The sequence below is a fragment of the Megalobrama amblycephala genome, linkage group LG1 (assembly GCF_018812025.1).
Source record: "Megalobrama amblycephala isolate DHTTF-2021 linkage group LG1, ASM1881202v1, whole genome shotgun sequence".
Lineage (NCBI taxonomy): Eukaryota > Metazoa > Chordata > Actinopteri > Cypriniformes > Xenocyprididae > Megalobrama > Megalobrama amblycephala.
This window is the reverse complement of record NC_063044.1, coordinates 66,682,643-66,705,632: the sequence shown is the minus strand read 5'-3', so window position 1 is coordinate 66,705,632 and position 22,990 is coordinate 66,682,643. Positions and strand designations below refer to the sequence as shown.

The window sequence follows — 22,990 nt, the reverse complement described above, 5'->3', positions numbered from 1 at the left end:
AGAGGCCATGAATATGTGTTCAGACAAATATATGTTTTTCTAGCTGACCAAGACCGCTAGGGTCACAAAGGACACTGCAGCATTTGGGATACGTGACACAAGTTTTACCTTGCTCTGTATTTTTCCAAAGAATAAAGATGAATATTGTCTGTAATTCTCACAAAGACAAGAACATGTTATCAGTTTGTTTTGGGAATATTTCCTGTTTATAGTTAAAGCTCAGGACAACTCCAACCTTGAAAAAGCTGTGAATCCTGTGTATGTGTGCAGGTCCTGTATTGGTGAAGGACTGTCTGTCAACTTGGGACCTACCGGCGCCTTTTCCTGACCTAAAAGGTCACAATGTGTCTAAATCCAGGTTGCTTCTGTCTATCAGTCCATGTGCTGAAAATTACTATGTTTGTCTGTTTTTCATAGCCAATCAGAGTCAATTAATTTGAAAGTATTAACGTAGCTAGACTTTGAAACGTGTATAATTGAAAATGAAACTTAACTATTCTTCAGTAAAGTTTTCTTCAGTTGATTACACTTCTGACTCTGGGTCTTCATTCATCATATCTGGTCTTTAACTGTAATTCCCCCTACAGTATGATGTAGAGTTTTATTTGATAGCAGCCTACTTTTGATTTCTGAGAGATGCAAAAGTATTTCAATTTACCAAATATTTAATTTACAAACATGCTGTGCTAATTTCATTCATAGCAATTTACAAACTCACTGTTAACAGTTTCACCCTTGATATCAAGTATCAAATATACATTTTACAGTTTGTTCTAGTCAGTTTTATGTTCATTCACACTATGAGGCTTCATGAAGTCAGAACAATTACTATGAACTTTAAACAGTTTTTACAAAATAAAATGATTACTGTCTCCATCTCACCACAGCTTTACACAACCAGCAGAAAGAGTAGCCGGAGGCGTGTAATCCTTGTTGTTATTTTGTATGATTATGTTGATTTTTATAGATTTTGTAGTTTTGTTGTTGTGAACAGAATTTGCAGTGTTTTTGTTAATTTACTATTGACGTGGTGGCAAATAAGTATCACAGCATAAGGTACAAACGCGTCCAATTGTCTTTCAAAAGTTTTATTTCTTGCAAGAAAGGTCAGTCATACAGAGACAAAAGTTGCTGTGGAGTGTGTGACCAGGAAGGGAAGGATTCCTATCACTTTTATATCCACACCTGTCCTTCAGGGTTACAGCTCTTAACAGCTGCATCTTTCTCACACATGGCCACAGTCAAAAACACATTTCCATACCATATCTTGTTCTTTAGGCTCCAAATATTTTGTTTTTCCACTGCTTCACTACAAACATTACACATTGTCCCATAGCATATGAGTAAAAGCATGAAAAATTAACAAAATGAGTTTTTCTTCGATTACAAATGTCACTACTAGTGCCTTCACTTCCATAGATATTATTTTGCGCTGTGAACTTTGATCTTAACACTTTTAACCTTATTCTTTATTATTCTCACGTAAGGTAAAATAAGTTGAGTCTGGCCTAAATTATATGCATTAATTTGACCTCCAGTAAACTCAGCCAAGTTGTCTGCATAATGTCCTTTTAAGTTTCTAGGAATAAACCACAGTAGGATTCACTGTTGTTTCATCTATTTAACAGGAAGTTCCCACATCCACTGAAGCATTAAATGCGTTATATATGAATAGGTATTTATATGAATCGGTATTTATATGAATTATACATATGAAGCGTTATGTATGAATCGGTATTCATATGAATTATATATATGAAGCGTTATATATGAATCAGTAGTGCTCATAAACGGCTGTTGAGATAGTATTCTCAAGCAAAACTAAGTTTTTTTACCCGGAAACAGCATTCCTCATAATGTTTTTATTAAAAATGTTATTATTAAGTGTTTTTGACAGCTCATGTTATCTCTGCAGCTGCACTGTTATTTTTTCAGACACGTGACATCGCTAACAGATTCAGATTGACCAACAAGAAGCTCCTTTCACCAATGAGAAACCTGAAACAAACCTTGGACACGCCCATTACTCCGAGCTGCAGCGCCCCGTTTATGTTCAGTTTCAGTCAGTGTCGATCTTCTGAGGTGAGGAGAGCAGTTCACGGTATTACTTATATTTCACAACCATCAAACACACTTTATACAGTTTGATTGAGCGATGTGTTGTGTGTTCGTTTAAGTTGTTGTTTCTTTGTTTGGGGTGAGAACTTTTACTGAATGTCAAAAGTCAAAGTTTGAGATCTGTGAGGGGAATTGATGTGAAAAGTGTTGCTGTGGCCATTTCATTTCTATCTTTTGATTTCTGAATCTCTTTTTCAGATCAACTTAGTTGTTTTACATTATTAAACTGGAACAGAGACTGCTAAATACATCGAGCCTGTAATGAGTCAGGTGAGACATTTTAAAACTATATAAATGTTCATATAGTTTGACTCTGGAAACATTAAATGTTGCTTTGTGGTGCTCTTTTTTTCTCTCTTTCTAAAGTTTTTATGATCATCGTCAGTTTCTGTACAAAACTAACAAGTTAATGATCGAATAACCTTATTTAGGTTTTATAATCTAAAACTATATTTAGATTAATTTGGATATATGGTGTTGTAGAGTAGTTATTTGTTGTTTAGTGTCATATTGTGATAAATTACAGTAGTATTTTTTCAGTTACTCATCTGTATAGTTTTGGCCATCATTTGGACGGTACTTGTACATCATTCGGCTTGTAGTAATATAGAGGATAAAAACATATAAGCACATAAAAAAATATTATATTTTATTCATTTTTATTTACAACTTGGGTAAAGTTGGTTTTATATTCGCACATTCGGACATCCGTATTCAATAGCCTTGTTAATCACACTACATTGGACATTCAGTGGACATTCACAAGTAAATATGCCATTAAAACAATACTTGCCTATTTTGATCGACTGTGAAAAATGTTGTAAGTTGACTATGGAGTCAAATTAATGCCTTAAAGTTTTGCACAAAAATCAAGTTTTGCAAAACACAAAAAAGAATTGAGCAATAAAAAAATGTTTTGCAAACAAAAATAATAAATTGGAAAATAAAATAAAGTAGTGCAAAAATAAAAATATAATCAATTACAAAAATCAATGACAGCTGTAATCCTATTTTATCTTTGCCACATTTTTCATGTTCAAACCTACTAAATCATTTGCAACGCTCATTTTATTCTGCGTTTCAGTCAAGCGTGCGCTCACGATACCGGTTTTTCTTTGCGCTGCACTTTTCTGTGCGGCTCTCTTTATGGCACTGGTTTGACGTGGGGGTGGAGTCAAGAAACGGGGGCACGCCCCCGCGAAATGCATTGGAGGGGAACGTAATCAGCGACAGGTGAAATAATTCTTTGACTTGGTTAAAAATAATGAATGGTTTGTTTTTGTTGGTTTGTTTAGCATATGTTGTCGCCGATTACGACCCCCTCCAATGCATTTCTTATAGTAATATGACCGTTTCGCGCTCTGTCTCACTGCCTGTATCCACTTTTGTGTCCTGAAAACTTAAGTTTTTTGGGGTCGACAGCTTATAAAAACTTATTTCTGTTTTTTTTTAGCTTGTTAGCTGTGCACCTTGTCACACAGCAGCTTTTAGGCATTGTTCTGTTTTATTGTAATGAGTCAGAAAAGACAAGAAGGCAGCCTCACGCAATACAAAGTCAGTGGAGACGGTTGGATTGTTTTCCCCCCGGTGGGCATGGTTTTCAGATTATAAAAAATGCGCTCTGTCTCTATGCTTGATCTGTTCTGTTCGATCTGCGTCTCCTGCCGATGACGTGTTTCGTGGGGGCGTGTCCCCGTTTCTTGACTCCACCCCCACGTCAAACCAGTGCCATAAAGAGAGCCGCACAGAAAAGTGCAGCGCAAAGGAAAACCGGTATCGTGAGCGCACGCTTGACTGAAACGCAGAATAAAATGAGCGTTGCAAATTATTTAGTAGGTTTGAGCATGAAAAATATGTGGCAAAGATAAAATAGTATTACAGCTGTCATTGATTTTTGTAATTGATTATATTTTTATTTTTGCACTACGTTATTTTATTTTGCAATTTATTTTTGTTTGCAAAACTTATTTTTTTCTGCTCAATACTTTATTTTTCCTTTGCAATTCTTTATTTTTGTTTGCAAAACATTTTTTTTATTGCTCAATTCTTTTTTTTTTTTTATTTTGTTTTGCAAAACTTTATTTTTGTGCAAAACTTTAAGGCATTAATTTGACTCCTTAGTTGACAATCGTTGGTTGTCAATATCATGTCGCTGCTTAAAATTTGCAAACATTAATTTATTGCACATTTATTGGAAAGTCTGAATTGATCAGAAGTCCGAATGTGCGAATATAAAACCAACTTTACCCAAGTCTATTTACAGCTAATAGAGGCAATTTAATAAGGAATAGTAAATAGTCTTTTCCATCTATGATTTAATTAGTGTTTAAATGTTTGCTGAATAAAATATAATAGCTTTTTATGTGCTTAAAGGCCTTAAATGCTCAAACCCCTTTCAGCTTTAATTATTAGCGGTTCAAGCACGTAGTGCTGAAACCCTATTGTAATTTCTCAGATTTTTATTATTTTTCTTCTGCAGTAAAACTGATCGTGCAGCCCAAACCGTAAGGCCTAGAGACTTGAAACTTTGTCAGATGATCTTACAAAAATCGAGGAGAGGATGAGAGAGTATGACCCCAATCGGCCAATAGGTGGCGCTACAGCGACCAAAAGTAGAAAATCGCTAATAACTCCTAGACCGTTTGTCCTAGAATCAAGTGTCTTATATCAGTGGAATCCTTGGCTCACGACGGACAAAACATATATCTCCGATTTTATTTGCACCTGGAAAAATTTACCGCCATTTTGAATTTTCTCAAAAACCTACTTTTGTGAACTAGTCCTAGGTTTTTCGCCCAATCGGAACCAAACCAGTGCAGGAATGTTCTCTGGAGTGTGAATATCAATAATTATCGAACAAAAAGTTTAAATTTTGATTCACGGTCATTAAGGGATGCCAAAATGTACGATGTGGGTGGAGCCACTTTTACTAAAATGGCTATAACTCGAGAACGAAATGAGATATTTGCACCAAACTCGGTACACATGTGTATGGGCTCATTCTTTGGTCACGATAAAAAAATCATTAGTCTGATCATTTTGAAATTTGGCATGCAGAGTCTTGATCCAAGGGGGCATGATGGTCTATGAGGACATTGGCGTATCTCAAAAAACATGGCCGCCATCAGTCAATGATGTTTGAGCACCTATTAGACAAGGTTAACGGAGGCCGATCTGAACAAAACTCTGTGGGCATGTTCGACTCATGGTCCTAGAGGTCTGTAAGAATTTTGAAAGAAATCGGCCACTAGTTGGCGCTAACACCTTTTTTTTTTTTTTTTACACCTTTGTAATCATGTGGTGTTTCATACATACAGACAATATGCATATCATTTGATAGATCTCCTCATGCTGAACAACTTTGCCTCAAGAACCAATGCTGTCAATCAAATCGTTCATTAAATATTCATGATTATGTGAAAAACCTACTTTTGCAAGCTAGTCCTAGGTTTTTCACCTGATCTGAACAAAACCAATGCAGGACAATTCTCTGGACACTCTAGATCAATAATTATCCAAAAAAGTTCAACTTTATTATTTGGGTTGCTATAACAGGGTCATTTAGAAAATGGGTGTGGCAAAATATACTCAAAAGCCTATAAATCCTAAACAAAAACTCAGAACTTCACGAAAATAAGTGAGCATATGCCACATATGTTTCTAAATAAGCATGACAAATTTTGTGGAGATTGGGCAACAGGTATAGAAGTTATAACAGTCACAATGATGAAAAATGACAATATTCCTATGTTTATAAATGAAATCTCAACTAATCCAGACAGCACAGGGCTCATTCGAACCGTCTAGATGAAGTCTGTCCACACTATGAATTTCAGGCATTTTCATTTAATTTTCGCCGAGATATTAGCCAAAAACCAGCAGGCACGATTTAAAATGTCATTTTTGCTCTTAACTCAGGAACCGAAGGTCCCCGCGAGCTCAAACTCAGATGACAAGGTCTCCCTCCGGGCCCTTGAGCGGCCACATCCGTCGCGGGCCTCGGGGACGCCCCCCTGCAGATCGCTAGTTCGCGGGACCCCCGATTTTTAAAGTCCCTGTAAAGTCATTTAAAAGTATGTGTTCTGAGTTTGTCACACCGCAGAAAAATGTGTTATTAACCACCCAGCCAAATTTGAATGATTAAAAAAATCTAAATTAAAGTAAATGAAATAAGTTATCAAAATCTCGAAAAAATAGGCAGCGCTCTCTGCTCTCAAACGCTGGGGGCGTGTCCTCTGTCAGCGCTGAAACCGCGCCCACGTCTCAACTGACTTGAGTATAATGAGTCAAACATACTGATGCATATAAAAAGAATAATTTAGAGGGTTGCAAATTTTAGTACAGTTACTGTGGACTACTACTAATTATAACATAAGCAAACTCTGCAACTTGCACATTGATGGGCATGTACTGCCGACTGTTGCCGAGTCGACAAATGACGGTGCCGCGGGACGGGAGAGACTCTGTCCGGCCCCATATATCATCGGTTATCGGTGGGACGAGGTCTGTTCAGCCCCATTCACCAAAAAAACAGCGGATTATCTGTGATTCCCAGCTGTCTGATGAAAGTTTGTAAAACTATCCGGTGTAGAACGATCACTTTAGAATCCTTCATATCGTCGTATTAGGAAATGTAAATAAGGAGACCGAGCATATTGTATATTATAACAACCATGTAATATGCATTTGCGTGACGAAGGCATTACTAGCTAAAGGTGTGTTCACACTTGTCATGTTTGGTTCAATTAAAACGAACCCTGGTGCGATTTGCTGGTTAGTGTGGTTCATTTGAACATATGTGAACGCTGCCATCTGAACCCTGGTGCGCACCAAACAAGCGGACCGAGACCGCTGAAAAGATGGGTCTCGGTCCGCTTCCAAACAAACTCTGGTGCGGTTCGAATGATATATGAACGCAACACGGACCAAAGACATGTAACCGAACCAAAAACAGGAAGATGAGACCCTAAAATGGACAGAATCCTCACGTATGTCGGTTTTTCTCGTCATAGATGCGAGTTTGCCCATGACAGGCATCAGACGCGCGTCTCCACGCAGCAGATCATTTGTGTGTGACGGATGGATTCTCGCCGCTGTTTTGACTACTTTGCATATTTTATAAACTCTTCAAGAGTTTCCAGCTGGTCAAAATACCATCACATGCAGGCTACGCCCCGCTACACACACACAACGAGCGCATTTACCTCAGAAAACAGCATTGTTTTGGATGTTCGGTAAGATCCGTCTCAAAATAGGCAATACGTCATAAAATCCGACCAATTATGTTGTGAATGTATCCCTATGCCTGAAGGTTCAGTATCTTTTGGTTCGGTGATAAAATTGCCAATCTGAACGCTAATCGGACTAGGACTAAATGTTTTTTTTTTCTTCTTTGGTCCGGACCAAATGAACCAAACGAACCGAACTACAAGTGTGAACGCACCATAAATGTGCAAAGGGCTGTATAACTGTAATGACACTCGAGATTGAGCGAGTGAACCACTGTAGAGGCGGCGCCACACTCGGTGCATCAGTTATATAGTGTTAGGAGAAGGACTATGCTCGGGGGACGATGTGCGTCATCAGACCCCCGTTATAGCTCCGCTCAAAAAATCCTGAGCAGAGACTTGGTGAAAAACTGTTTAACGCTCTAACTTCACAATTAAGCATTACACAATTCACAGACTCTGTAATGTGTTTCAGCAATACATTTATAACATTTATAAAGTATTTAGAAAGAATTCTCAGAATTGACTTTACAGGGACTTTAAATTATTTTGATGCACTAAAAATTAAATAATTATTTTTTACTTTGATTTCAGACCTGATGGAAGAGAGCGAGGAGAGTGAAGAACGGAGTGAAATGGAGCAGAAACATCATGACAAACCTGGAGAAAAACCTTTGAGTCGCTCAAAGACTAAAAAGACATTTTTAAAGAAAAGAAGAGCCAAGAAATCTACAACCTGCACTCAGTGTGGAAAGAGTTTCTCAAACAAACAAAATCTTGAGCGCCACATGATGATCCACACCGGAGAGATGCCATTTACATGTGATCAATGCGGATGGAAATTCTTAACCAAACAACAGTTTGAGGTTCATGTAAGAGTTCATACTGGAGAGAGACCGTTCACATGTGATCAATGCGGGAAGAGCTTTATGGATTCATCAAAACATAAAAGACACATGAAAATCCACACTGGAGAGAAGCCGTACGCATGTGATCAATGTGGGTTTAGTTTCACAGAATCAGATAAACTTAAGAGACACATGAGGATCCACACTGGAGAGAAGCCGTACGCATGTGATCAATGTGGGAAGAGTTTCACAGATTCAGGAAACCTTAAGAGTCACATGAGAATCCACACTGGAGAAAAGCCTTTCATGTGTGAACAGTGTGAAAAGAGATTCTCAACCAAACATAGTCTTGAGCTTCACATGAGAATCCACACTGGAGAGAAACCGTTCACATGTGATCAGTGCGGGAAGAGCTTCAAACATAAATCAAGTCTTGAGCTTCACATGAGAGTTCACACTGGAGAGAAGCCATACATGTGTTTTCAGTGTGAAAAGAGATTTGCTCACAGAAAAAATCTTAATGCTCACATGATGATCCACACCGAAGAGAAACCGTTCACATGTGATCAGTGTGGGAAGAGTTTCAAACATAAATCAAGTCTTGAGCTTCACATGAGAGTTCACACTGGAGAGAAGCCGTTCACATGTGATCAATGCGGCAAAACATTTCTTAGGTCACCAGATCTGAAGATACACCTGACAGTTCATATGAAGGAGAAGCCACATTCATGTTCTGTGTGTGGAAAGAGTTTTTCACTGCTGTCATATTTACATGCACACCAGAAAATACACACTGGTGTGAGAGAGTACATGTGCTTTGAGTGTGAGAAGACTTTTATTTCAGCGAAACATTTAAAACGTCACCAGAGAATTCACACTGGAGAAAAACCTTACAAGTGTTCACACTGTGACAGGAGATTCAGTGTGTCATCATCTCTGAAAACACATGAGAGAATTCACACTGGAGAAAAACCTTACAAGTGTTCACATTGTGACAAGAGATTCAGTCAGTCATCATCTCTGAAAAGACATGAGAGGATCCACAGCAGAGAGAAGCCGCACACATGTGATCAGTGTGGAAAGAGTTTCGCTATTAAACGCTCTCTAAATCTACACATGAAGATCCATGCAGTGGAGAAACCACTTAATGGAGAAACCACTTAGTTTCCTAACAGCCATGATGAGTGACAGGACATTTTGTTGGTTGATTGTAGTGCTGGGCGATCTGATGAGTTTATATCATGTTATATCTTGAAGACGTTTTCAAGAGAATCATAGAGATTGTGATCTTTTATATCTCCATAATAATGTCAAAACTACACCAATGAATGCCCATTAGATGATTGTGCTAACTGGCCAACAACTTAAAGGTTTAATTAAAGCTGCTGTCCGCAGTTTTTCCTCTTTGTCGCCATCTCTGTTTGAAACATGCGATTGCAGTCATATGCGGAACAGTTATCTGTACGTGCGTTGTGCGTCGGCACAGCTCGTCAGCGCGGATGAATCTAATGCTTGCTGTCAATCACTATGACGGTGTGGATACTGAACTTCAGAATCACAGACTCTACGTCTTGAAAGTATGACCAATATAAGAATTTTCACTGGAAAATATCATCTGAACAAGTGAGTAACATTTCTGCCACTTTTGTTTTGACCAACTTAGGAAAAAAAAGTATTAGGCCTACAATAAATCACGCTGCCAATGATGATTAAATCTAACGATCACTTAGCTCTGATCACACCAAACCGTGCAAATTATTATTACTGTTATATTGTTCTCAAATTGTTAATGTTAACAACATCAGCACTGCGTGACTGTGTATTTAGTGTGTATTAGCGTTACCTGTAGATTTCAATTTCGGTATCCACTCCACAGTCCGAAGTCTTTTGCTTTTTGACTACGGTTTAATCTCCAGTTGGCACTGATGATTGTCATTTGGACCTTTCTGGATTACAATCCGCCATCAAAATGATAAGTTTAATTATTTCAGCTGCTGTGAGAAAAGGCTATAAATGTGCCGCTACCGGCAGCGTCCTCACGTGATTAAACCGATTAGCCTGAAATCCTTCCTTTGTTTACGGACGTGACGTAATGACGCACAGAGGAACTGCTGCATGCTTGAATTTCCCACGGAAATCCGCCAGTTCGCTCTTATTATAAAACATTATTACAAGCTAACCGTCATGAATCGAGACAAGATAATTAGATAGTTTTGAACACTGGCTGGTTATGTACTTGTTCAAAAGTTGATTTTGGATAATTTTTAACCAAAAAAAGTTGTGGACTGCAGCTTTAATCTATCTGTAAATATCTTGATATTGATTAAACTTGCTTATTTTCTTGTTAAAGAAACAGCTGCCCAGTAATTGCAGTACAACTAATATACAGTATTTTGGGTTAATTTAAAGTTGTTATTATATATATATATATATATATATTTTTTTTTGTCACAAAAACCTAAATTTGCGTGAATTTGTTGTTAATTACTTCATTTTATATGCAAAAATGTTCATCCACAAGCAAAACTGGCTTAAATCTCCTTTGTTTTCTACTTTTTCTTGTTGAATTAGCTCTAGTTTCAGGCTTATAAATAAAAAAAATAAATACTTTTATGCATTATGATTTATTCAAAATATTTAACCTTGTCATCATGCTTTATGTCTGTGTATATAATCTCAAACTGTGATGTATATAATCTCAAACTGTGATGTATACAAACACGTTTTTTTTTTTACGCTTTTTGTCACGGTATTTTCCCTTGTATGTAATTATAGGTCCTGCTAAAAAATAAAGATGTGAATGACAGGCTCACTAACACCTCACAGCACGAGTAACTCCACAAACCCTATCTAGTGCAGTTTTTCTCAGTGTTAGCAATATCTGAAGCCAAAGAAGATGTCAGACAGCTGCTCGAAGATCTTGCCTTTGGAGAAGAATGATGTAAGACAAAAATGTAAGTAAAAACTACTTAAAATTAAGATTACCACGGTGACCTGAGCCACCGAGCATGGCCCCACCCCTAACGTTATATAAAGCTGCATTCACGTCACCTCGTATTTACCGGAATCTTGAAATGACAACACGTGACGTTATATTCGGAGCTGTTCACGTCCTTTTGGTTCTTTGGACTGGGAATTATGTGTTTCCATGGCACCACTATCAACGCCTAAATGAATCTACAGCGGTCAGGTGGTACAGCGGCCACGTGGTACATGTGGGAGCTTTCAGAAAACTCCCAGCGTACAAGCTGTAATTACGAGCTCTACAAGGACATGAACGCTTTTTACAAGCTAGAATCCCGTAACTACAGGAATTACGAGGCCGCGTGAACGCTAACTGTCCATGATGCACTGGAGCCAACGAGCATGGCCCTTATGGAAAGCCGTTTTAACATTTAAAAGTTAAGTTCGACTATCTGGAATTAACGTTGTAGATATCACCAACGTCTTTTTGACTAGTCGTAATTACATTTTGGATAGTTGGAATTGTCATTCGAGATATCTGTAACGTAATTGTGACTAGTCGAAATGACAGATAAAGATATCTGTAATGCAGTTTTGACTAGGCAAAACTGAATTACAGATATCTGCAATGAGGTCATTGAAAACGACATTCAACTCGTCACACATCTTAAATGACAATTGCAGATATCTGTAATTCAGTTTTGCCTAGGCAGAATGTAGGTTAAAGATATCTCAAACGTCATTATGACTAGTGATGGCATTGTGCCAATCAGTGCTACTTACGAGTTAACAGGTGCGATTTGAATGATTAGAACAACAACACGCTCTGCTCCCGTCTAAAAGTGCCGGCCTAATTTGCATAAAGATATCTGCAACGTCATTTCGCCTAGTCAAAACTCTAATTCAAGATATCGGCAATTACATTTTGACTAGGCAGAATGAAATTTACAGATATCTCAAATTTCAGATATCTCTAATCAAAATGAATTTCAAGATATCTATAACTTGATAATAGATATCTACAATTAAATTATGACTATCCCTAACTCCAGTTTGAGATATCTACAATGCCATTTTGACTAGTCTTAATTCCAGTTACAGATATCTGCAACGTCATTTCGCCTAGTCAAAACTTAATTTGAGATATCTGAAAAGGAACATGTAGATATCTTGAATTGAGTTGAATTAAAGATATCTTGAACAGGAGTTGTGACTAGTCAGAATCAAATTGTAGATATCTCAAACTGGAATTACAGATATCTACAATTCAGATACAGAAATCCGTAATTCAAATTAACATATCATTCACATTCACAATGATAAACCCCATACAAATGAATGGCAAAAGTGATGTCATTTGTCCTAGAATGTCTTTGTGGATATCTGAAATGACAATTATGGATAGGAAGAATGTAGTTGCGGACATCCGAAATGTTCTTTTTGACGAGGCAAAACTGAAATACAGATATCCGCAACACATATCCAGTCTAGCTGTTAAATGTTAAAACGGCTTGCCATATGGCCCCACCCCTAACACTATATAACTGTCGATGATGCACTAGAGCCACCGAGCATGGTGCCGCCCCTAACGCTATATAATTGTCGATGACGCACTAGAGCCACCAAGCATGGCCCTCCCCTAACACTACATAACTGTTGATAACGCACTGGAGCCACCGAGCATGGTGCCGCCCCTAACGCTATATAATTGTCGATGACGCACTAGAGCCACCGAACATGGCCCTCCCCTAACGCTACATAACTGTCGATGACGCACTAGAGCCCCCGAGCATGGCCCCGCCCCTAACACTATATAACTGTCGATGACGCACTAGCGCCACCAAGCATGGCCCCGCCCCTAACACTATACAACTTTCTGACACACTAGAGCCCACCGAGCATGGCCTGCTCCTAACGCTACATAACTGTCGATGACGCACTGGAGCCACCAAGCAGGCCCCGCCCCTAACACTATACAACTTTCTGACACACTAGAGCCCACCGAGCATGGCCTGCTCCTAACACTACATAACTGTTGATGGCGCACTAGAGCCATCAAACATGGCCCCGCCCCTAACGCTATATAACTGTCGATGACGCTCTAGCTCCACTGAGCATGGCCCCGCCCCTAACGCTATATAACTGACACACTAGCGCCACCGAACATGGCCCCGCCCCTAACGCTATATAACTGTCGATGATGCAATAGCACCACCGAGCATGGCCATGCCCCTAACACTATATAACTGTCGATGACGCTCTAGCTCCACTGAGCATGGCCCTGCCCCTAACACTATATAACTGACACACTAGCGCCACCGAGCATGGCCCCGCCCCTAACGCTATATAACTGTCGATGACGCACTAGCACCACCGAGCATGGTCCCGCCCCAACACTATATAACTGTCGATGACGCACTAGCACCACCGAGCATGGCCCCACCCCTAACGCTATATAACTGTCGATGACGCACTAGCACCACCGAGCATGGCCCCGCCCCTAACGCTATATAACTGTCGATGACGCTCTAGCTCCACTGAGCATGGCCCTGCCCCTAACACTATATAACTGACACACTAGCGCCACCGAGCATGGCCCCGCCCCTAACGCTATATAACTGTCGATGACGCACTAGCACCACCGAGCATGGTCCCGCCCCAACACTATATAACTGTCGATGACGCACTAGCACCACCGAGCATGGCCCCACCCCTAACGCTATATAACTGTCGATGACGCACTAGCACCACCGAGCATGGCCCCGCCCCTAACGCTATATAACTGTCGATGACGCTCTAGCTCCACTGAGCATGGCCCTGCCCCTAACACTATATAACTGACACACTAGCGCCACCGAACATGGCCCCGCCCCTAACGCTATATAACTGTCGATGATGCACTAGCACCACCGAGCATGGCCCTGCCCCTAACACTATATAACTGACACACTAGCGCCACCGAGCATGGCCCCGCCCCTAACGCTATATAACTGTCGATGACGCACTAGCACCACCGAGCATGGCCCCACCCCTAACGCTATATAACTGTCGATGACGCTCTAGCTCCACTGAGCATGGCCCTGCCCCTAACACTATATAACTGACACACTAGCGCCACCGAACATGGCCCCGCCCCTAACGCTATATAACTGTCGATGATGCACTAGCACCACCGAGCATGGCCCTGCCCCTAACACTATATAACTGACACACTAGCGCCACCGAGCATGGCCCCGCCCCTAACGCTATATAACTGTCGATGACGCACTAGCACCACCGAGCATGGCCCCACCCCTAACGCTATATAACTGTCGATGACGCACTAGCACCACCGAGCATGGCCCCACCCCTAACGCTATATAACTGTCGATGACGCACTAGCACCACCGAGCATGGCCCCACCCCTAACGCTATATAACTGTCGATGACGCACTAGCACCACCGAGCATGGCCCCACCCCTAACGCTATATAACTGTCGATGACGCTCTAGCTCCACTGAGCATGGCCCTGCCCCTAACACTATATAACTGACACACTAGCGCCACCGAGCATGGCCCCGCCCCTAACGCTATATAACTGTCGATGACGCACTAGCACCACCGAGCATGGTCCCGCCCCTAACACTATATAACTGTCGATGACGCACTAGCACCACCGAGCATGGCCCCACCCCTAACGCTATATAACTGTCGATGACGCACTAGCACCACCGAGCATGGCCCCGCCCCTAACGCTATATAACTGTCGATGACGCTCTAGCTCCACTGAGCATGGCCCTGCCCCTAACACTATATAACTGACACACTAGCGCCACCGAACATGGCCCCGCCCCTAACGCTATATAACTGTCGATGATGCACTAGCACCACCGAGCATGGCCCTGCCCCTAACACTATATAACTGACACACTAGCGCCACCGAGCATGGCCCCGCCCCTAACGCTATATAACTGTCGATGACGCACTAGCACCACCGAGCATGGCCCCACCCCTAACGATATATAACTGTCGATGACGCTCTAGCTCCACTGAGCATGGCCCTGCCCCTAACACTATATAACTGACACACTAGCGCCACCGAGCATGGCCCCGCCCCTAACGCTATATAACTGTCGATGACGCTCTAGCTCCACTGAGCATGGCCCTGCCCCTAACACTATATAACTGACACACTAGCGCCACCGAACATGGCCCCGCACCTAACGCTATATAACTGTCGATGATGCACTAGCACCACCGAGCATGGCCCTGCCCCTAACACTATATAACTGACACACTAGCGCCACCGAGCATGGCCCCGCCCCTAACGCTATATAACTGTCGATGACGCACTAGCACCACCGAGCATGGTCCCGCCCCTAACACTATATAACTGTCGATGACGCACTAGCACCACCGAGCATGGCCCCACCCCTAACGCTATATAACTGTCGATGACGCACTAGCACCACCGAGCATGGCCCCGCCCCTAACGCTATATAACTGTCGATGACGCTCTAGCTCCACTGAGCATGGCCCTGCCCCAACACTATATAACTGACACACTAGCGCCACCGAACATGGCCCCGCACCTAACGCTATATAACTGTCGATGATGCACTAGCACCACCGAGCATGGCCCTGCCCCTAACACTATATAACTGACACACTAGCACCACCGAGCATGGCCCCGCCCCTAACGCTATATAACTGTCAATGACGCACTAGCACCACCGAGCATGGCCCCACCCCTAACGCTATATAACTGTCGATGACGCACTAGCACCACCGAGCATGGCCCCGCCCCTAACGCTATATAACTGTCGATGACGCTCTAGCTCCACTGAGCATGGCCCTGCCCCTAACACTATATAACTGACACACTAGCGCCACCGAGCATGGCCCCGCCCCTAACGCTATATAACTGTCGATGACGCACTAGCACCACCGAGCATGGTCCCGCCCCTAACACTATATAACTGTCGATGACGCATTAGCACCACCGAGCATGGTCCCACCTCTAACGCTATATAACTGTCGATGACGCACTAGCACCACCGAGCATGGCCCCGCCCCTAACGCTATATAACTGTCGATGACGCTCTAGCTCCACTGAGCATGGCCCTGCCCCTAACACTATATAACTGACACACTAGCGCCACCGAACATGGCCCCGCCCCTAACGCTATATAACTGTCGATGATGCACTAGCACCACCGAGCATGGCCCCGCCCCTAACACTATATAACTGACACACTAGCGCCACCGAGCATGGCCCGCCCCTAACGCTATATAACTGTCGATGACGCACTAGCACCACCGAGCATGGCCCCACCCCTAACGCTATATAACTGTCGATGACGCACTAGCTCCACTGAGCATGGCCCTGCCCCTAACACTATATAACTGACACACTAGCGCCACCGAACATGGCCCCGCCCCTAACGCTATATAACTGTCGATGATGCACTAGCACCACCGAGCATGGCCCTGCCCCTAACACTATATAACTGACACACTAGCGCCACCGAGCATGGCCCCGCCCCTAACGCTATATAACTGTCGATGACGCACTAGCACCACCGAGCATGGCCCCACCCCTAACGCTATATAACTGTCGATGACGCACTAGCACCACCGAGCATGGCCCCACCCCTAACGCTATATAACTGTCGATGACGCACTAGCTCCACTGAGCATGGCCCCGCCCCTAACGCTATATAACTGTCGATGACGCACTAGCTCCACTGAGCATGGCCCCGCCCTTAACACTATATAACTGCTGATGACACACTAGCTCCACTGAGCATAGCGCCACCCCTAACGCTAAAGGCTACAGCAGCTCGCCCGTTTAATCTCGAGTGTCATTACCGTAAAATATACAGCCTACATTTTGCTTGCTAACAATGCCTTCGTTACGCAAATGCATTTTATCTGTTTGCAATAATACACAAAACAGCTCAGTCTTCTTATTTAAATTTACTAAAAATGATGATATGAAGAAGGGGTGGATTAATTTTGTCTCTGCTGACTGCAGTGATCATTTTACACCTGATAGTTTTAAAAACTTTCATCAGAAACAACTGGGATTCACTGATAATCCGCTGTTATTGGTGAATGGGGCTTAACCAACTATATCCCGCCTCGGCCTTCATCCTCCCGTCCCACCAACAACCGATGATATGGGGCCAGAAAGAGTCTCTCCTGTCCCGGCCTTCATCCTTCTGTCTCGTGGCGCTGACATCTGTCGACAACAGACAGACAAACTATGATGTGAAAAACAAGAACATGTTATCAGTATGTTTTGGGAATATTTCCTGTTTATAGTTAAAGCTCAGAGCAACTCCAACCTTGAAGAAGCTGTGAATCCTGTGTATGTGTGCAGGTCCTGTATTGATGACAGTCTACTTGGGACCTGTCGGCACCTTTTCCTGACCTAAAAGGTCACAATGTGCCTAAATCCAGGTTGCTTCTGTCTATCAGTCCATGTGTTGAAAATTACTGTGTTTGTCTATTTTTCTTATAATTAATTAATCTGAAAGTATTAATGTAGCTAGACTTTGAAAATTAATTGAGATTGTGATTCGAAACAAAAGATTCAAAGCAGTGTTCTGAAATTGGCCATCACTAGATTGTTGAAAAGTCATTATTATTTATTTTTTTGTCACACAAAAAGTTTTCTTTTTTGCTTTATAATATTAAGATTGAACTATTGAACCTTTTTTAGCTTTCTGGATCTTGAGAAGTTAAGTGGCATTGCCTATAGAGGCCTCACTGAGCCATCAGATTTCATCAAAAATATTTTAATTTGTATTCTGAAGATGTGTTCTTACTCATGTAGAAATAATAGTAATAAATGACATTATTTTTATTTTTGTGTGAACTAACTCTTTTAAGTCGATTAGGCTAAATAAGCCATCAACACACATGGTCAGGTAAACGCAGTAACTTTATTTCTTTTACTGGAGTAAGGTCATAAACAGCTTAAGCATAAACCGGTCGGGACAGGTTGTTTTTTGGCTCTTACACATCCCTCAAAGCACCTGAAGTGAATTACAAGCTTCTTGAAATGTTATTATTTGGACAGCTCGTGTTATCTCTGCAGCTGCACTGTTATTTGCGTTCAGTTTCAGTCAGCGTCGATCTTCTGAGGTGAGGAGAGCAGTTCACGGTATTTCTCATATTTCACAACCATCAAACACACTTCATACAGTTTGATTGAGCGATTTTGTGTGTTCGTTTAAGTTGTTGTTTCTTTGTTTGGGGTGAGAACTTTTACTGAATGTCAAAAGTCAAAGTTTGAGATCTGTGAGGGGAATTGATGTGAATAGTGTTGCTGCTGCCATTTCATTTCTGTCTTTTGATTTCTAAATTTCTATCATTCTATGTCTTTGGCAGATCAACTTAGTTACTTTACATTATTAAACTGGAACAGAGACTGCTAAATACATCGAGCCTGTCATGATTCAGGTGAGACATTTTAAAAATATATAAATGTTCATATAGTTTGACTCTGGAAACATTAAATGTTGCTTTGTGGTGCTCTTTTTTTCTCCCTTTCTAAAGTTTTTATGATCATCGTCAGTTTCTGTACAAAACTAACTAAAGTTAATGATTGAATTACCTTATTTAGATTATATAATCTAAAACTATATTCAGATTAATTTGGATATATGGTGTTGTATAGTAGTTATTTATCTATCTTGTTAATGTAGTGTTTCTTGTTAATTATTGTTGTTTTAATGTCATAATGTGATAAATTACAGTATTATTTTTTCAATAACTCATCTGTATAGTTTTGGCCATCATTCGGACGGTACAACAGTCGCGTAGTAATATGGTGGATAAAAACAATGTAAGCACATAAAAAGGTATTATATTTTATTCAGCAAGCCTGTAAACATTTCGATCATAGATGGAAAAGACTATTTACAGCTAATAGAGGCAAGTCTTTTAGGTCTTTTAAGTCTTAGTCTTTTCCATTTATGATCTAATTAGTGTTTACAGGCTTGCTGAATAAAATATAATACCTTTTTATGTGCTTAAAGGCCTTAAATGCTTGAATCCCGGTAAATGCTGCTTGCAGCTTTTATTATTATTATTATTATTATTATTATTATTAAAAATACTTAGCAACTGATATATTTTTGATTTTGTCAGAGCAGCTCCTCCCACATCAGTTCATCATCACTGAAGCTCCTCCCACATCAGTTCATCATCAGTGAAGCTCCTCCCACATCAGTTCTCCAATAAATACAGGAATATTCCCATCAGACGAGCATCAGAGCATCAGGAAGAGCTGAAATCTGCAAAGACTGAGTTTATTAAAGAGGACAGTGAGAACATGAGTGATCCAGAACCCTGCAGAATGAAACACACTAAAGATACTGAAGAACAAAGAGGTTGGTGTTTATTCTTCATTCATTCATGATGCTGAACAACATTCATGTTAGAAAGATTCAAGCACTTCTGCACATTTAGATATGCAGTTAAACTATGAAATAGGTACTGATTTTTCAACAAATGTTCACTAAAGGGAGGTTTGAGAAACTTTCATCTTGTCAAAATCAGTTCAAATTAAATATTTTATCTGTTTAATTTTGCATATTTTTATATCTGCTTCACAGTTTTTTGCAACAATGTTAGACATTTTTCAATATAGTTTACAACATCGTTTTTTTTGTTTGTTTGTTTTTTGTTTTTTAGCAGTAAACAGCGAAGATTGTTTTTATTAATTTTCTGCGTGATTTTACTTATGCTCACGGCTGCAGATGTGTTTAGGTATGCACAGTCCTTGTATTGCTCAGAGAGTCAGGATGTAGTGAATCCTCCATGAGGGGTAGAAAACACTGGAGGCATAGAAAGATGGTAAACATATTCCTAATATTGTGAAGGATGATAATTGGACAGAGGCTTCAGCCTTGAAGGTTAGAGATATGAAAGTGAGGAGAAGCTTTCATTTCTTGTCTCACACTCTGCAGTGACTTCAGTGCTTCTGTATGGATATGTATAAAGCCGCTCAGAGTAATATTTTAGTCTTAAAGAGGAATTGCTTCTGACCCCTAGGGCTAAATTATGAAAGCTGCAGTATCGATAAACTCCTACATTACTGTCGGTACTAGAGAAATTAAGAAAATACACATGCTGTTTATTATTGCTATATAGACGTTATATTACCAGCCGTTTCTATATGCAGTACAATTAAACCATTTGTCTGTGATGCATTTTTGCTATTCGCAATCAAGAAGAGAGAGAGAGATCTCTTACGCAGAGCCATCTCTTACAACATCATCCTCATGTCGTTCCACACCCTGTAAGACCTTCATTCATCTTCAGAACACAAATTAAGATATTTTTGATAAAATCCGATGGCTCAGTGAGGCTTGCATCACCAGCAATAACACTCCCTTTCTCAATGCCCAAAAAGCTACAGTTCATGTGACTACAGTGTTTCAACCTTAATATTATAAAGCAACAATAATACTTTTTATTAGGTATGCACCGATACCATTTTTTAAGGACAGAGTACGAGTACCAATACTTTTTTCTAGTACTTGCCGATACCGATACCTATACATGTATTAATTTCTCTTCCTCTTCTTTTTTTTCAATATATATAATATTTGCTATTTTTTTTAGTTGCTATTTTTTTTAGTTGCTATATTTAACCCTTTAGAACCTAAAGCAATAAAAATATCCCGTTTTCACATATTATGTTTTTTTTATTAGAAAATTCTCAAACAATGTGCTATCTTCAAGTGCAAGGTGTCTTTTTTTTTTCAGAAAACAACTGGCTTTCAATAAAGTACAGTTATTGTCCATTAATATATAAGGTGAGTTTGTAAATAGAATTTAAATAGACGAAAAAAAAAAAAAAAACAAGAATAAATTTTCTGATTTTTATTTAGAAAAAAAGAGAAAAATGATGAACAAAGAATCTAACACTTTAAACTTGAAACTTCAACTATATTACATCTATACAAGTCGTATGTGACATTTGGTTGCACAGTTTTCATTCAGGAGAAAAAAAATTTCATACAATCATACATATACTACATATTAGGGGTGTGACGAGACGGGTATCTGACGAGACGAGACTCGAGATTGAGTTCACGAGACGAGACAAGATTTTTACACACTATTTTTAAGAAATCCTAAATGGCAAAATACATGACTAAAAAAAAAATATTCTGCAGGTGTATTTGAAATGTTTTAACTAATTATGTTGTAATGAATGTCATTTCAGTTCTACTTTCTGAGTATGAATTATCATATGCAGTAAAAGACATTAATACTCAAGTACTGTAAAAGGTTTTGTAACTAACTCAACTGACTGACTTCTCTATGATTTCAGTCTCTTCAGATTTATGAGCTTCTATAACTTTTGACCTCCTAAATGAACTCCTTTCCACAAACTGATCATAGAAATAAAAACAGTATAAATAAAAATGGTAACACTTTACAATAAGGTCTCATTTATTAACTTTAATGTATTAACTAACATCAACTAACAATGAGCAATACATTTGCTATAGTATTTATTAATCTTTGTTTATGTTAGTTAATAATAATAGTCATTCATTGTTAGTTCATGATAGTTCACAGTGCATTAACTAATGTTAACAAATCTTACTGTGTGTGCTTAATAAGATTAAGAGAAAACTGTTATTCATTTTTATGGTAAAATCTCATCACATATGCACGCATATATGCATGTATACATTTACCGCACGGACACATTATACAGATTCACACACCAAATGCGAAATGCGAGTCTCACTTAGGCTCCTCCCAAGTCTTATCAAAAATCATCACAGTCGACTGTGTACTCCTTCGTAATGTTTTTGTTTGTTTCTTCTATTATTTATGCGATCCAAATCTCACTAAATTGCCACGCTCCATATCTCTCAGTTTAAATCCTGCTTCCACCCGCTCTCCCTGAAAGTGGCTGCCATTTGCTGACGGAAGGCATGGAATTACCATGTATTGCTGAAAAGCCCATATTGTCTACTGTCTGCAGCAATTTGAATTATTACGATACCGCCAACGGTTCAAGAGTTACGGTAACATGAATACAGCTTGGTTGGATGTGTCACCGATGACACATCCGGTTTTAAAGGGTTAAAAGAAATGTACAAACAAATTACAAACAATACAACAAATACTATAGAGATACAAATAAAATAATCTTGTTTTTCAGATACAGTAGGTTTATTTACCATGTTTACATTAATTTACATATTTTGTTCTTTTATTAACATTAATAACAAATATACAGTAGGCTATGGTCCCTTTAAGACCGAATCCATGAATCCTGTTTTCAAATGTTTACGTCCATTAAGCCCTAACCGACTGTATGAGATACTCCACACAATGGAGAGAGAGAGAGCACTTCCAGTCTGTGTATGCTTTCCTGTAGCTCAGTGGTTAGAGCATGGCACTAGCAATGCCAAGGTCGTGGGTTCGATCCCAGGGATTGCACATACTCAGATACAAATGTATAGTATAATGCAATGTAAGTCGCTTTGGTAGTATTTCCACACCTCTTGTCACAGTTCCCTTTGTTCCCAGACTCCATTTCCCAAGATCCTTTGTGTTCCCACACCTGCACTCACTTCCTCGTCATCTCCCAATCACTCATCACCTCCACCTGGACTTGATCATCTGCAGTCTCTTTATAATGGACTCACTCCCTGCACTCCTTGTCTGATCTTAGGCTACGTTTACACGTGGGCGGCTATTTTCATAAACGGACATTTCAACCTCTCCGGTTTCAAAAATAACATCGTGCACACATGTCAGTTTTCAGAAAAGTGTTCATTTACACGTACCCGTGTATATATGACGTCAAGA

General features: G+C 40.1%; 1 protein-coding gene across 1 annotated transcript; it reads left to right on the top strand.

Moving 5' to 3' along the window:
- Positions 1-1,939: 1,939 nt before the first annotated feature.
- Positions 1,940-9,687, top strand: LOC125280322 (gastrula zinc finger protein XlCGF57.1-like). Its single transcript, XM_048210797.1, has 2 exons — positions 1,940-2,388; positions 7,941-9,687. Exon 2 carries the CDS (start codon positions 7,946-7,948, stop codon positions 9,356-9,358), a length of 1,413 nt encoding a protein of 470 aa, XP_048066754.1. The 5' UTR covers positions 1,940-2,388; positions 7,941-7,945; the 3' UTR covers positions 9,359-9,687.
- Positions 9,688-22,990: the final 13,303 nt, after the last annotated feature.